Raw genomic sequence first — 13,844 nt, 5'->3', positions numbered from 1 at the left:
AACAGCCGGCGTCTGAGCAAAAACCTCAAAAACTTCTGAACGTTAATGGAATTTGCCGGAACGCAGCCGGGAAAGAGACGCTTCAATTTTGGTGATTTTCTTGGCTGCCGAGAGACTTTGATCTTCCAAAGATCAAAGACCGAGATTAAAATAAAGTGGTCTTTGTATTAACTGTTACAAAATTCCACTGTAATGAATCATAACACAGCCTTCATTGTGATGTAACCTTGCATTACTGCTGCCTTTACACAGTATTTACTGTCATGCAGGCTTCAGCCACAATAGCTGGAGAAATGAGCTGCTTGTTCCCCCTGTGGAACACTGATCAATAGACAGGAGAGAGGAAACAAATACCTTCAAAACAACTGATTGTAGACATGTCAGTAGAAAAGGGAAGACGTGTGCTGGTCGTTTATGAGGAGGCTGGCCAATCAATTACTCAGTCCTCATAAACAAAGGACCAAATCGTCCCAAATTGACCCCTCAGCTTTTCCCATTTTTACACCTTTCAACTGGCCAAACTGGTTTGGAAATGTTGAATGCAGCACATACGCAGCGGCACACCCGTTAACCCGTCCCTATGGAGTCCGTACATCGCCCCCTTGCTCCTAAAAATGATCTTTTCCAGGCCTATTGAAAAATGCGGTGTAACGAGCCCCACCCAGTAAATGCGAGTTATAGAAACTAGTCATCCGGGATCAAAGCAAGTTTTGTGCTTTGTTTACACGACCAGCAACAAAGTGAAAAGCCGGTCTGGTGGCGTAGACCCGGCCCTTGACTATGTTGTATCGTGCTAGCTTTACTGAACTTCTGTTTTCACAGTTTTTTATTTTCCTGACTATGAACTGAGCTTTCTTTCACTTTTCCAAATGGCGCTTTAGGAAACACAGCATACATTTCCTGTAAGTTCCTATAGTCATATAGTTGCTCCCGCTCAAGAAAACATTTTCTCACATACATTTGCTGAAACAACATCAATGTCCTGGTTTGCAAAGGTTTTAATATTGTTTGATGAAGCCAATATATCGTTTGTTGGATATATTGCTAAGCCACATTGCATATTTGGACTTATATTACAGCTGTGTTGATGGAATAAGGATGTGAAGCAGCAGCTGGATAATGAGCAGCTGCCCTCTAGTGGTCGGAAGCCGATTGTCAGCAACAAACTATTATTATTATTATTTGGAGCTGGTGTGGAACATGTTTGAAATCGTACAGAGAATTATTGCCACAATCATGCAGAGTAGAGTTAGCAGTATACAGCAGAAGTTAATGAGTAAACATACAAATCAGTGTTAGTTGGGTAGGTAGAACGTAGACATTTTAATACCACAGTCGAAAGCTGTTCACAGTAAAACCTGGAATATGAAGAAAAGCTGCAGTACATGTCCACACTGTCTCTTATTTCAGATGCATTTCTGGTGAAACTAAGCCTGAGCGGACACTGAATTCTGGAATGTGACTTTAGATTTCTTGTTGACGTAGGTGAACTCTCAACTTCCGCACTCTGGTGCCCCCTGCTGTCACCTCTTGTGTAACTGCAGGTTGTACAGAGCACACGCAACCAACAAGTTATCATCTGGTTGTTAAATTTAGTTTTGTGTTTAGTGTACAGCAATAATGGAAGCTCTTAGCTTCTTGGGTCAAAACTTTGAATACTTTGACCTGTTAGTCATTTTGCTCTTCAAACACTGTAGATCTCAGCATCTCGGTTGCTAATTAAAGCTGAGTTTAGCAACGTCATAATTTTAAAAATGATGGTAGCGATGAGCAACCAAGGTAATCCGTCCATGAGAGCCTGTTCAGACCAGGAGCCTGTTTCAGAACTCAGGTAAGGCTGAACTGGCTCTTTTGGCTGGCTTTTTTGGTTTCACTCGCCAGTACAGCATCGCCCTGGAGTCAGTTACCCGGGCAACAGACTCCATGACGTTGGCCTGCTCGCTGGCAGGTTTGCTTCGACTAACCCTGAGTTTCTCCTGCTCTTATGATATATATATATCTATATATATAGATATATATATAGATATCTATATATAGATATCTCTCTCTATATATATAGAGAGAGATATCTATATATCTATATCTATATATATATCTATATATATATAGATATATATATAGATATATATATATATATATATATATTTATTGTTCATTAAGGATTATTGATTAGGGATTATAGTCTACAGACAGTCCAGGCACCTGTAACTCTGGATCAATCAATCAATCTTTATTTATATAGCATTTATATTTTATTATATATCAGAATTTTATCATCACACTGGTGACTACATGGTGCATCCTGGCACAGAAGGGTTCATCAGGGATGTTGGTCACTTAAGATGATGGGATGTGTCGCGGTTCATGAGCAGGGTGGAGTGTTGGCCACAAATGAGCAGAAACACACTTGGATTTTATTTCCTAAGCAAGAAAAACCGTGGCGTAATGAAGTACACCACCGGGCTCATGGCAACATGACATGGACCCAACGTGCCACTAGATGGGCCCACAGATTGCACTATGGCTGGGATGGAGGGGCTATTTGGTTTTGGTTTTTTAAGATGAGAGTATTGGGGCTGTCATCAGCTCTGCAGTGTTGCCAGAGGTTAGAATGCTTCCTTCCTCCATCACTTCCAGCTGCTAGTGAATATCAAACATGACGTTCACCTTGTGGCTACTCGTTCCAAGTGACTTTAAATCCTTGAAGCAGTTTGTTTAACTGCAGCTTTTCAGCTTAACCCAGGAAAAACTGGCAGAATAATCTAAAAGAAAGGCCGGGGCAAACTTGCAGTGTACAGTTTACCCCAAATTCCTTCCTCGGGATGCGGAAGTGGCTTATTGTAAATTCGATTTGGCAGGAATCTGTTGCTGCTAATAGAGGCGGGATTGTTGCCTTCACAGTTGAGCAGAGCTTTTTGGATGAAAGCGGACCCCAAACAGTTGTAATGAGGAACCGCTGCATCCCAGTCTGTACCTGGTGGGTTTTTGTGTGTCTGAGGCCACCTGTTGTGTGTCTGTCGGGGGCCGTAACTCTTAGTGTGACGTCAGAAAATGCCAGAACAAGTGACAGATGAACTAAAAACACCATTCACACCCTCGTCTCTCCCCCGGCTGTTCGTTCTCGCAGCTTTTTGAAACACTGGCATCTCCAGTGTAACCTTAAAAAAATGATTATCAAAAGTATTTAAGCTTTATATTTCACTGACTGGCTGTTGCGTTCCTTTGTGTGACTGCTGCCCGACTGTCTGGGGAGCTGTTGTGTGTCATTCCAAGAACAGGCAGCCAGAGCGCTCACAGCCCACGGTGGTGCTCCCGTGACACGTTGTTCCAATATTAACGCGTGCTCGTAGAGCCTCGCTTTGTGTTTTTAAGTTCTTGGGTTTTATAAACATTAAACCAGAACCAAGCCCATCATCCAGCGGCTCTATCACAGCAACTGCACCTGTGATTAGCAACAGCATGGCAGCTTTGGGATTTAAAGCTGAGGAATATATTATATAAGTGTCATAATAGGAATACAGGATCATGAGTTGGGTATAATAACAATCCCATGTTTGTCGTGGCATCATTAGGTTAGTCCAGGGGTCGGCAACCTGCGGCTCTGGAGCCGCATGCGGCTCTTTAGCGCCGCCCTAGTGGCTTCCTGGAGCTTTTTTCAAGAATATGAAAATGGAAAGTGTTTTAATATAATTTCTGTAGGAGGAAAAACGTGACAAACATTCGTAAAGTTTTCCAATGCTGTAAAAATGTGTATAATAAATATTTAATTTCAACATCCCATTAAAATGGAAGTTAAACTTAAAGCAGCATCGTATGACAGCGTAGTCTCGTGGTGCCTCATTCTCTCCAGGATGCTGCAGGGAAAATAAACATTTAATCATGAATGCTCATTATGGATTTGTAACCTCCTACTCATCATTTTGAAAGTAGGCTAATACAGCTAATATAGACACTTACAGAATGTGTTGCCTTCATAATAAGGCTTTTAATTTTTTGCGGTTCCAGACAGATTAGTGTTTTGTTTTTTTGGTCCAATATGACTCTTTCAGGGTTGCCGACCCCTGGGTCAGACCATCTGTCTGCCTCATTCAGAACACAAAGCATTTAAAGAAAGGATGAATGAGCCTAAAATGATGGTGATGTGAAGCTCGTTTCAGAGTAACGTTGCTTTTGCTTTCATCTTTCAATCTCTCCAGCAGTCTGTAGCTTCCGTGTCCATCTTGCACTACCTGTCGCACCCGGGCTCGCGATGGTTGTCCACTGAAGTGGGCGCCAGCGAATGCTGAGCAGGCTGGAGAGACTGAGGCCCGCCTCGGCGTCCTGTGATTGGCAGCCAGACGGGACTGAGGCCGGATGGAGCCAATGTCAAACGAGCCGGAAAGCAACACATCAGAGGGAGATGAGAAAGGGTGAGAGGCCCGCCGTGTGTGTGTGTGTGTGTGTGTGTGTGTGTGTGTGTGTGTGTGTGTGTGTTCTACATCTGCACTAACTTTGATGTCAACTTGAAAGGAAAGAAGAGATAAAAATTGATTGTGACAGATGAAAGACTGATGTTTTTACTGATGGATGGATGAATGGACGGATGCAAAAGTGCATTAACACACCCTCACAGTTGAAGAGGACACACACACGTGCGAGTATTTGTGTAGAGGAGAATTCACCTGAAGGGCCCAGTGGGCTGATATGAATGAGAAAAGAAAATGATGGTTGAATGCAAGTCAATAACAGTCAAAGCCAGCACTCCAGGAGGGTTCTGGCTCGAGTCTAAAGACATTTCAAAAGTGATTCCGGAATGTTTGGAATCCTGAGACTTTAAAAGGAAAGCCTGACAGGTAGAGGTAGAACAGCAGTTTGTGGTGCCATTTTCTTGAATGTTATTGTTCCATCATATCACAAAGGCATCTCAAATAGTTCCTCGACTGCTCATCACCATTCCTGACAGTGTTTGTCCACTTCATGGAAAACGTCTGACGGCTGGGAGCCACATTTCAGTTCTTTTCTTTGTGCTTCCCTCTCACACATCTAGTCTGGGCTCATAGGATGGACCAAATACGCCTCAGATATGTTTATGCAGAAAAACTCACCCACTATTTTAGCAAAAAAGTCTCCTAAATCACATTTACTGTAAGTCAGGGATGTGTCTCCCCCCTCCTTCAGTATATATTAGCAGAACTTCCCACCACCTAAAGGATTTTACAACCAGTGAGGACACTTGGATAAAGAGGTCAGTGTATTCTCATCATTCAGACACAGAATAAAGAAAGATGACCTTGTCACCTTTTGTCAGGATAATCCCACAAAACTACTTAGTTGTAATGCAATAACCACCGGCCTTCTAGTGGAACCAGACCTTTGACCTTTGGCCACTCCGTTGCTATGGTTACCCTCATGTTTTTAGCCTCCGGTGTACCTGTGGTTGTAATTGGGTTTGGCAGGGGTCCCGCTAGCTTGTCTGTATTTGATATGCACGGGCGTATCTGCACAGGTGGGCTTGAGGAATTGAAAATAAAAGCATTTGTGTGTGTGTGAGTGTGTGTCAGTGTGTGTGTGAGTGTGAGTGTGCGCGCGCAACCTGCCAGCGTAGATTAGTTTAGCAGAGAGAGCTGGATTAGAAGCGCTGAGAGCAGATGGAGCCACAGAACACAGACAACAGTTTTAGGATGTGATAGTCGATGTGACAACAGCAGCGGATTTTTGCCATGTGCTTGTACGCATGTGCACGTTTCCCTGCCAGACAGCACGCACGTGGACCTGCCTCATGCCTCAGCTCCTCCCTACTGTAAGTTCCGACTCACTGAGTTTTCTGGGATACACACACAAGGACACATGACGGCCTGGAGTGCAGGGCGGTGAAAATGTGTTTGACAGGTTTAGGGGACGATGTTTGAGTGAAAATTTAATAAAAATGTTGCATTCAGACCCAAATCTCGAAGATCTAGGCGACCTTATACCCTAAAGCCAGTGTGCTGAAGCTGAAACAGCCTGCTTGAATCAGCCGCAGCCTTCTCTCATTTTCACAGTTCCAATAAGCTACAGCCTAAAGATATGTTAAAGAATAGTTTTTTAAATCTGCGTGATGATTGAGGGGAAATAAAAGCTGCAGTACAGTCAAAAGTTAAAGAGTTTGACCATCCCTTCGGACGGCCTTTGTTTTAGATTATCTGCTGCTTCCATTTGGTGCTTTTAACCTGAGGGAGAAGTTAAGGGAGCATAAAGTCAAACAGCAGCAACACAGAATCAAGGGGTGTGTGTTAAACCTGGGTGACACATTAACAGGCCACAGACGCCCCTCTCACATCCACCATGAGGGCTGGATTTGGCTGCAGAGCCAGAACAATCACCACAAGAGCAGACTCAGGACAGCGAGGAAAGCTGGGGACAATGTTGTTGACTGCTTTTGAATCACCGCAAGCAAGACTCGAACGTCACATGACTGCGTCCCTCTAACGTGCACTACTACTAACAGCACTGCATGTCTCAAGTGCACGATCGGGGTCCAAGTGTGTAGTAGTAGCAAATACTGGAATTACTTGTCTGGAAGCTACAGAGAGGGCTCAACGGGGTACAACACAAATAATTATTACAATAATAGTTTAGATTTGTGTGTGTGTGTGTGTGTGTGTGTGTGTGTGTGTGTGTGTGTGTGTGTGTGTGTGTGTGTGTGTGTGGTGTGTGTGTGTGTGTGTGCGTGCCTCTACATGCGACCCACTTGCTGAGATGGGGAGCTTTATTGACTCTATTGCCATTTTGTACAGTGTGAATTTGGGGATTTGTCCCTATGGCTGGAAGCATGTCAGGCCGCACGCCAACGTTTCTTTTCGTGCACTGTGAGGACAGCAGCACACACACCTGCAGCGATGCCCTGATGCATACCAACAGTTGCCGCGCAGCCGTGGCAGCCGGATAACCTCTCCATTAACATCCATAAGACCAAGCAGGTGGCGAGGATTAATGAAGCATCCATATATTAAGACAGGAGAGAGAAAGAGTCACGGCTCCCTGAGGTCCTCGGTGTGTGTGAGATGTAGGAGGACGCTTTAAGAGAGCTGTAGTCACGAGCAACCACCTCTGAGCTTCATATTAAATAAATGCCGAGGACAGAATTGGGAAGAGCTACTCAGTTGACAGGTGTTTCCTTCCAAAGCTGAATTTGCAATGCTGGATTATTAAGATGACCGTTTAGGAATAACATGTCTGTGTCTTTCTTATATATACATGTCTAAACATGAAACATCACATGGTCTCAGAAGGCTGCTGGTCAGTCTTAAGGTGAACCAAAGAACACCCCGGTGGGCAACTTTAGCCCTGGAAAAACTCTGAAGAATCCTTTTTTTAGACAGGAAAGCAGGACTGGAACCTCAGAACGGTCCCTTCCTCCATTCTGTAGCAGAAGGAAGGGATCAAAATTGGCCAAAGCTCACATAGAGGTGGGAAAACAACACAAATCTCAGATATACATGTTGTTGTGGAACTCAAACCAGGGGAATCAGTATTTCTGTGAGTCTTGGCATCCTTTTGCTATTTTGTTGTTGTTGTTGTTGTTGTTCAACAGCTTCCTAACTCTGGGAGAGAACATAGAACAAAACCCCAAAAACACGTTGCTTTCTCCTTCTTCATCCACTGATGCGTCTGACAGATAACTGACACTTTGGAAATTGCCTCAAGGTGCTGCTGAACCTGCCAGACTGACGCCTCATAAAAGTATCGCATCGTCAGCAAAATGTCAGAGCTGCCGGTGGAAATCAGAACCGGCGAGAGACGTGAAAGAAAATGACACAAGTCAGAATGTAATCGACAGTTACCATGTGAATGGTTCATGTAGAGTAAAGCAACTGTGAGCTTCTGGGTAAGAAGCACCATAAGTATCATGATGTCAGTGTTTAAGCTGCTGTTGACCTTTATTGGTAAATATGTTGGAGGTAAATGTTGCACTTTTACCTTTTCAAGTTTGTCCACGTCCCTTCAAAAATTCAGTGGAATACTAGATTTGTTAGCCTACCTCAACAGTATAGCAAACTAAATATAATATGCAAACTTACAATATGCTTATTACATGTCTGTAATGAGTATTTAATGTCAAAGTGTGTTTACCAGAATAATGAAGTCATTTAGGCTCAAATTATTTTTTTGAGTGTAGGGAAATTTGCTGTTGATTTAAGCAAAAGCACGATAGTGTTATGAAAGTGACTCTAATAATATTATTCCTACCAGCGCCAGGCGGCCTGCCAGTGATTTACGTGTTAGTGGCCGCCGGGAGGGAAGCTTTGATGTGGACTTTTATGTCTGAGAGCCATTTTTGCCTCAGTTGTATCCTGTTTGGCATCTTTTAGCTTCTCTCATTAAGGCAATGCTGGATTCATCTGTCAGCGTAGACATTCACAATAACTTGATGTGATGGAAATGAGGGCAAATAATTGCACCGCAGACCATGGAAAGGCTCTTTGTCCTTACAGGACCTGATGCAGCTGTACTAGAGAGAGACCGCATCAGCCTGCGTTACATAATCTAGTTAGCTTAAAGTGTGCCTGCATGACAAGAGATGCCACAGCTATTTGTACACTCCTGTAGGCTACAGAAAAGGAAAAAAACACAACAACATAAAGGCGACGTAGACAAAAGTCACATTTGTGTGGTGTAGAAAGATACACCACATAAGTAAAGAAGGAAAAGGGGTGTAAGAGGTGGACTAACTGTCATAAGCTCAGGTTTATGACACAGAACGCAGGGCACAGAGAGAGAAACTCCACAGACAGACAGACAGGAAAGGGCAGACAGGGAGGTGTTTAAGGGGAGGCTGGTCAAAAACAACCAGAAGGGAGGGAGAGAGGGAGAGGATGAGGGGAAGGACAAACAGGGAAGCCTCTCCTCCGAGCTGCGAGTGTGAGGCAGAGAGCTTCACTGGCTCAGACGTCTCAGCTGCCAGCAGCAGGTTGAGGTCGTGCTAAGCTCTAATCTTTAGCCAACTGAGCTCCGGAGCCACGACAAGTTGAAATGACGCTCCGGGGGCCGCGTTGGCCACTTTTCTGACTTAGAAACACCTAAAAAGTGGCGAGGCGGGGAGGGGGAAGAAGAGTTTTTCATTGAACCGCGGCTGAATGGGACTGTAGTGAAGATCGGGGGCGTGGACGAGCAGAACGACCCGCTGGCAAACGTTTCTACGGCAGCGAGACTCCTGCACGAAGAGAAACATGCATATTTTACAGCCGTACTGCATCAACAGGTGGGTGTGTTTGTGTCCTCCTGTAGTGCACTCGTGTTGTGTGACTCCTGACTACTGGGGCAGCCCGTAGACGAAGCATCCAGTTATTTATCAGGACTAGCGGTCGTCTTATTAACAACTAGCGCGCCCCTTGATCCATTAAGAGCCGAACTATTGCTGTGCTGGCGAGGCACGTTTGCAGGTACAGCATTTGTCCCCCCCCCCCCGGCTGTTTTCCTTTCATTCTCACACACCGTCTTTGAAACAAGGCTCACTTTCTGCCTCTGAAGTGGTGAAAATAACCAACGCTGGCTAAGGGACGAAACGATTGACAGCTTCCTGATTACTCAGCATTTATTGACCTATTGGAAACTGCCTGTTGGATCTGATCTGCTCTTTGGTGCTGTTGTAGAAGGCAGATTATTCACACCACTACGAACCGACTATGCATTTTATCTGAATGTAAATATCCCACATTATTCCTAAAAATAAAAAATTAAAGGCATCATGTATAAAATGTAATGTTGGCGGTGAAGATAGTTGTGCTTGGAGTTCCGTGTCAAACTTCCCAAGCTCGGCAACTAACTCACCTCAGGGTGATCAGCAGTCCGAGCAGCGCCGGATCACTACCTGCTTGTTTAACACGCAGCAGCAGCAACCGCACGAGTAAACGGCGAGGAAAAGACCGCCAGCGAATCAACCAAAGTGGGACAGAGGGCGAGTCCAGGGAAAAGGACTCAAGGATGCAAGAAAAGGGAGAGGGACCATTTTCAAAGGAGCTCTTTCACATAAGAATAAAAAGACACAGTGGGAGGCAGGAGACCACTGTGAGACCCCGTGGTTGTGTGTTCACAACCTCGGTCGTCAATATGAGTTCATGGTGTGTGTGTTTCCTTTGGCACAAGGCGTCTTGCTGTGTCAGCCTGTGTGTATTAGTGTAACGCTTTGGCTTTATGTGCTGCATTATGAGTGGCTAGTAGCAGGGAGTCCAATATATGGGAACTGTTCAGGGGAGGAGGTGGAAATGTAGATGTAATGTAGAAATGTGGAATGAAATGTATATGTAATGTACATTTGACACCTCTGTTGGAGCTCACAGTGAATAACAGTGTTGGTTTCTAACACGTGTAGCTTGTGTTAGCGCTAACGCTACCAACAGCTGCAGTAGAACCTTCCTGGCTTTTCAGTTGGGATTCCCTCTGCTGGTTTGAGAACTGATTACCAGTTTCATCTTTTTTAATTCTTTTGGACCATTTTTTCATGGTCATGGGGGGGCAGCTGGGATGGGAGACCCCAGCTCATCACAGGGCAAATGTGAGCATTTGGGAGTTCAGTTCTTCCGCTCCTCAGCACAGTCCACAACAGACTGAGCTACAACCGTCCCCACTAATTTGATATCTTTAATAATAAATATAAATATTATAATAATAAATATTTTAGTATAGTATATCTGCCATTCCTTCAAAGCTCAAGCCGTCATGCGGACCCTCTTTAGGAGAACTCTAACGCTAACAGCAAACTGAAACTGGAGGACTCCATTAGGAAACTGGACTATCTAGAGGAGAACCACACAGTCCAGAAGACAATACACCAGCTCCATATAGAAGCATGTCACGTTCATGACTTTAATGTCTAGTAAAAGTCACACAATTACCCATATTTCAATATTGTCATGAGTTGGTCAGTACTCAGCCCAGTGGTTTTCAAATGCCCCCCCCAATAACATCAGGAGGCTACTCTTAGAAGGGCCATTTAAAGATGGAAACATTTCACACACCATTTGTGGCACTAGACTGGACAAGTTGGCAACAAAACTACTTAAATTTGAAAAAAACTGCAGCACATGGTGAAGGAAGAAAATGATCTATAATGTGTTCTATTCAAATCTCATGTCTGAGATTGCCTGAGGTGGGGGTGAAAACAGATATCTCCAGAAGGGGGCGCTGCAAAAATAGTCTGCCGGCCACTGACTGATGAGCACATGTGTTAATGGCAGCCTTCTTCTCATCCCTCCCAGGTGGCCAAATGTGCCGAAGAGGAGGTGCAAGAACAGCCATTGTTCAGAGAAGAGTATGTCTGGTAAGCACACACCATCCTCGCCCTCTTTTTGGTTTTGCCCACTTCGTTCTGACTTGAGATTTAAACCCATGTCCACTGTGGCTCATTACATATAGCCCCTCACCCAGACTGACCCAGGGGTTGGTTTCACTGCTCTGATAATCTCGGGGGGGGGGCAGGCAGAGAAACTTAGAGGGAACTAAATCTGTCTTTGCTCCTGCTTCATTGGGATGTGATTAGCTCTGGCAAACTGAAGGCTCGTTTCCATAGCGGCCGAGCTGCCGCGCCACGTTCTCTGAGCTTTACCAGACTGTTGCCACCGGTGAAGATGGGCCGCACTCATCCTGCCCCCGCCCTGGAAAGCAATCATCCCCACCCCGTTATCTTTAAGCTGCATAACTCACAAGATAAGCCGAGGCTTTTAATGGAATGTACCACAGATTCAATCAGGTTTTCCTTCCCCCCAAAACGGAGCATAACTGAGGTATATTTTCCCTCGGGGGGGTTGGGGGGGTGATGCACAACATTGGTCAATTTAATGATCTGCCTTTTTATTGATAAGGTCTTGATAACTGTCCGGTGTATGTCCATTGATCTGATTACTGTGTATTCGCGAGTGCTAAAGAAAACCAATAATATTTTGAAACGTTCTCTTCGGTGTTGACACTTTTACTGATATGGGCTCAAATGTTGTCAGGAGTTATTTATATGTGCAGAAGTGGCATTGATTCATCTCTTTCATGACATTTAATGGACCGTTTGAACACGGATGGTGGCTGAGGTCCTGCCTTGTCTTCTTGTCTTTAATCTTTGGGTGGATGGTCGTCAAAAGGTCCAAATCAAAGCTCGGGGGATATAAATGACAGTAGTGAGGGTTTGTGGTGAGACTGGCAATGCAGCTGGGACCCCTGTGAGTCCGCCGCTCTCTTCTACACCATGTCAGCCTCTTGGGGCCCCGAGCACAGGAGCTTCACTCAGGCCCCGATGTTAATTCTCCTCCCTCTTCTCTTCTGCTCCTCCGTCTCCTCTACCACTCACTCTCACCACCACATTTCTGCTCCTCTCTTTCGACCCACCCCCACCCCTCCTCGTTGTCGACCACTTCCCCCGCTCCCATTCTCCCTCTCTCTCCCGCTCCGCCCTGTCTTCCTCTTCAAACTTCTCCTCTTTCCTTCCTTTAGCTTTTAGTGTCTCTGTTCCAGGTTACATCCCCAGCTACCTGGAGAAGGATGAGCCGTGTGTGGTCTGTGGGGATAAAGCTACTGGTTACCACTATCGCTGCATCACATGTGAGGGTTGCAAGGTACTGCAGAGTTCTTCTGATATTAGAGGAGCTTTAAAGGGTGGGGGCTGTCCTGACGTTGGACAGCTATTGTACATGCTACATGGAAAGACTACTGCAGTCCTAGAGCAGAGCCTGAGGCAGCCATTTTCCCATGAAACACTATTATAAATAACCACCATCTCTTTAGAGAAGGTTGGAAAAGGTGCTCTCAGACAGCTCAACACTGTCCTGCTAACATGCTTTCTGTCATCCCGTTGAAAGAGTTGTTCTCGGCGCAAGCAGATCGTCCCGACTAATTAGGTTTAATGTCTTTTTTAATCGCGAACGTTTAATTTTTGATATGATCCTGCAACAAAAGTCGTGCTTCCTGCACTCGCAACACGTTGGTGTGACATTAAAATCGAACATTCGTGTCATTTGTGTTTTAATTGTCCAGCTAGCAAAGATACTTCCCATTAAGTAGATTGATATGCTTCTGATAACACGTATTTAATGTATGTCTGTTAATGTATGCTAATCATGGATTGCATTATGTTTATCTGACCTGTATACCCACCCAGAACCGATACCGCTGCTGTTAACGGGCTGATTGTAGTCAAGCCGCTGCAGACAGCGACTGTCACGAGGCGGTAGCGGTTAGGTCAATTATACTGTAAAATATGACGTTTAATAATTTATCAAAACCCACCACAAGAACTGATGTCAAACAGACGTGGTTCTTTTAGATGTGTTCATCCGTGGAAGTTCTCATCGTGAATTCAAAATCAGGTTATAGTTGATAGTATAGATCGCGACGATTAAGATGAGGGTTTCTTTTTGAAAATGAATCTTCCTCTTATTGAGTTATTGAGCCGTTAACACCAAATCTGTGAATGTCTCACTAACGCTTCATTTAGTAACAGTTCCCAGCTACTGTCAGATCAGTGAATATATTAAATGTGCTATACATTAAGGCCAGAACGTATTGCTGATATTCATTAATCCGAGAGAATTCAAGGTTATAATGAAGCTTTTAATTGCACTAAATGAACGTGCAGCTAAGCTAACTAATTTGGATGTGTCGCACGTAAACGTTCAGCCAGGCTCGGTCCCGTTGCTCTAATGCGCATCCACAATGTCGAATAGAATTCAGCATGTTAGCCTCTTTGGGGACGATTAACTAACGAACTAAATTGATATTTTGCCTCACAAATATCACATAAATAGTATAAAAGACAGAAGCATTTCCTCCCTCTGAGGAGGCTCATCACTACCTGTTCTTTTTCTCTTCTTTATTTACACACTTGTGTCTTTGTATTGTCT

The 13,844-nt window shown here is 44.5% G+C and overlaps 1 protein-coding gene across 7 annotated transcripts in view; it reads left to right on the top strand.

Moving 5' to 3' along the window:
* LOC130515208 (thyroid hormone receptor alpha) overlaps positions 1 to 13,844 on the top strand; it is a 55,007-nt gene that overhangs the window by 29,282 nt on the left and 11,881 nt on the right. For 2 of the 7 annotated variants that reach the window (XM_057015351.1, XM_057015352.1), the window contains 3 exons: positions 4,197 to 4,409; positions 11,217 to 11,278; positions 12,439 to 12,560. In XM_057015351.1, coding sequence (XP_056871331.1) covers positions 4,354 to 4,409; positions 11,217 to 11,278; positions 12,439 to 12,560 — 240 coding nt within the window. In that variant the 5' untranslated portion in view covers positions 4,197 to 4,353. Of the gene's footprint in view, positions 1 to 4,196; positions 4,410 to 8,905; positions 9,221 to 11,216; positions 11,279 to 12,438; positions 12,561 to 13,844 lie in introns of those variants that run through there. The other 5 variants (XM_057015353.1, XM_057015350.1, XM_057015355.1 and 2 more) reach the window with 5 other exon arrangements.

The sequence above is a fragment of the Takifugu flavidus genome, chromosome 18, assembly GCF_003711565.1.
Source record: "Takifugu flavidus isolate HTHZ2018 chromosome 18, ASM371156v2, whole genome shotgun sequence".
NCBI lineage: Eukaryota > Metazoa > Chordata > Actinopteri > Tetraodontiformes > Tetraodontidae > Takifugu > Takifugu flavidus.
Note: the sequence above shows the minus strand (reverse complement) of the source record. Positions and strands in the feature narration are given on the sequence as shown.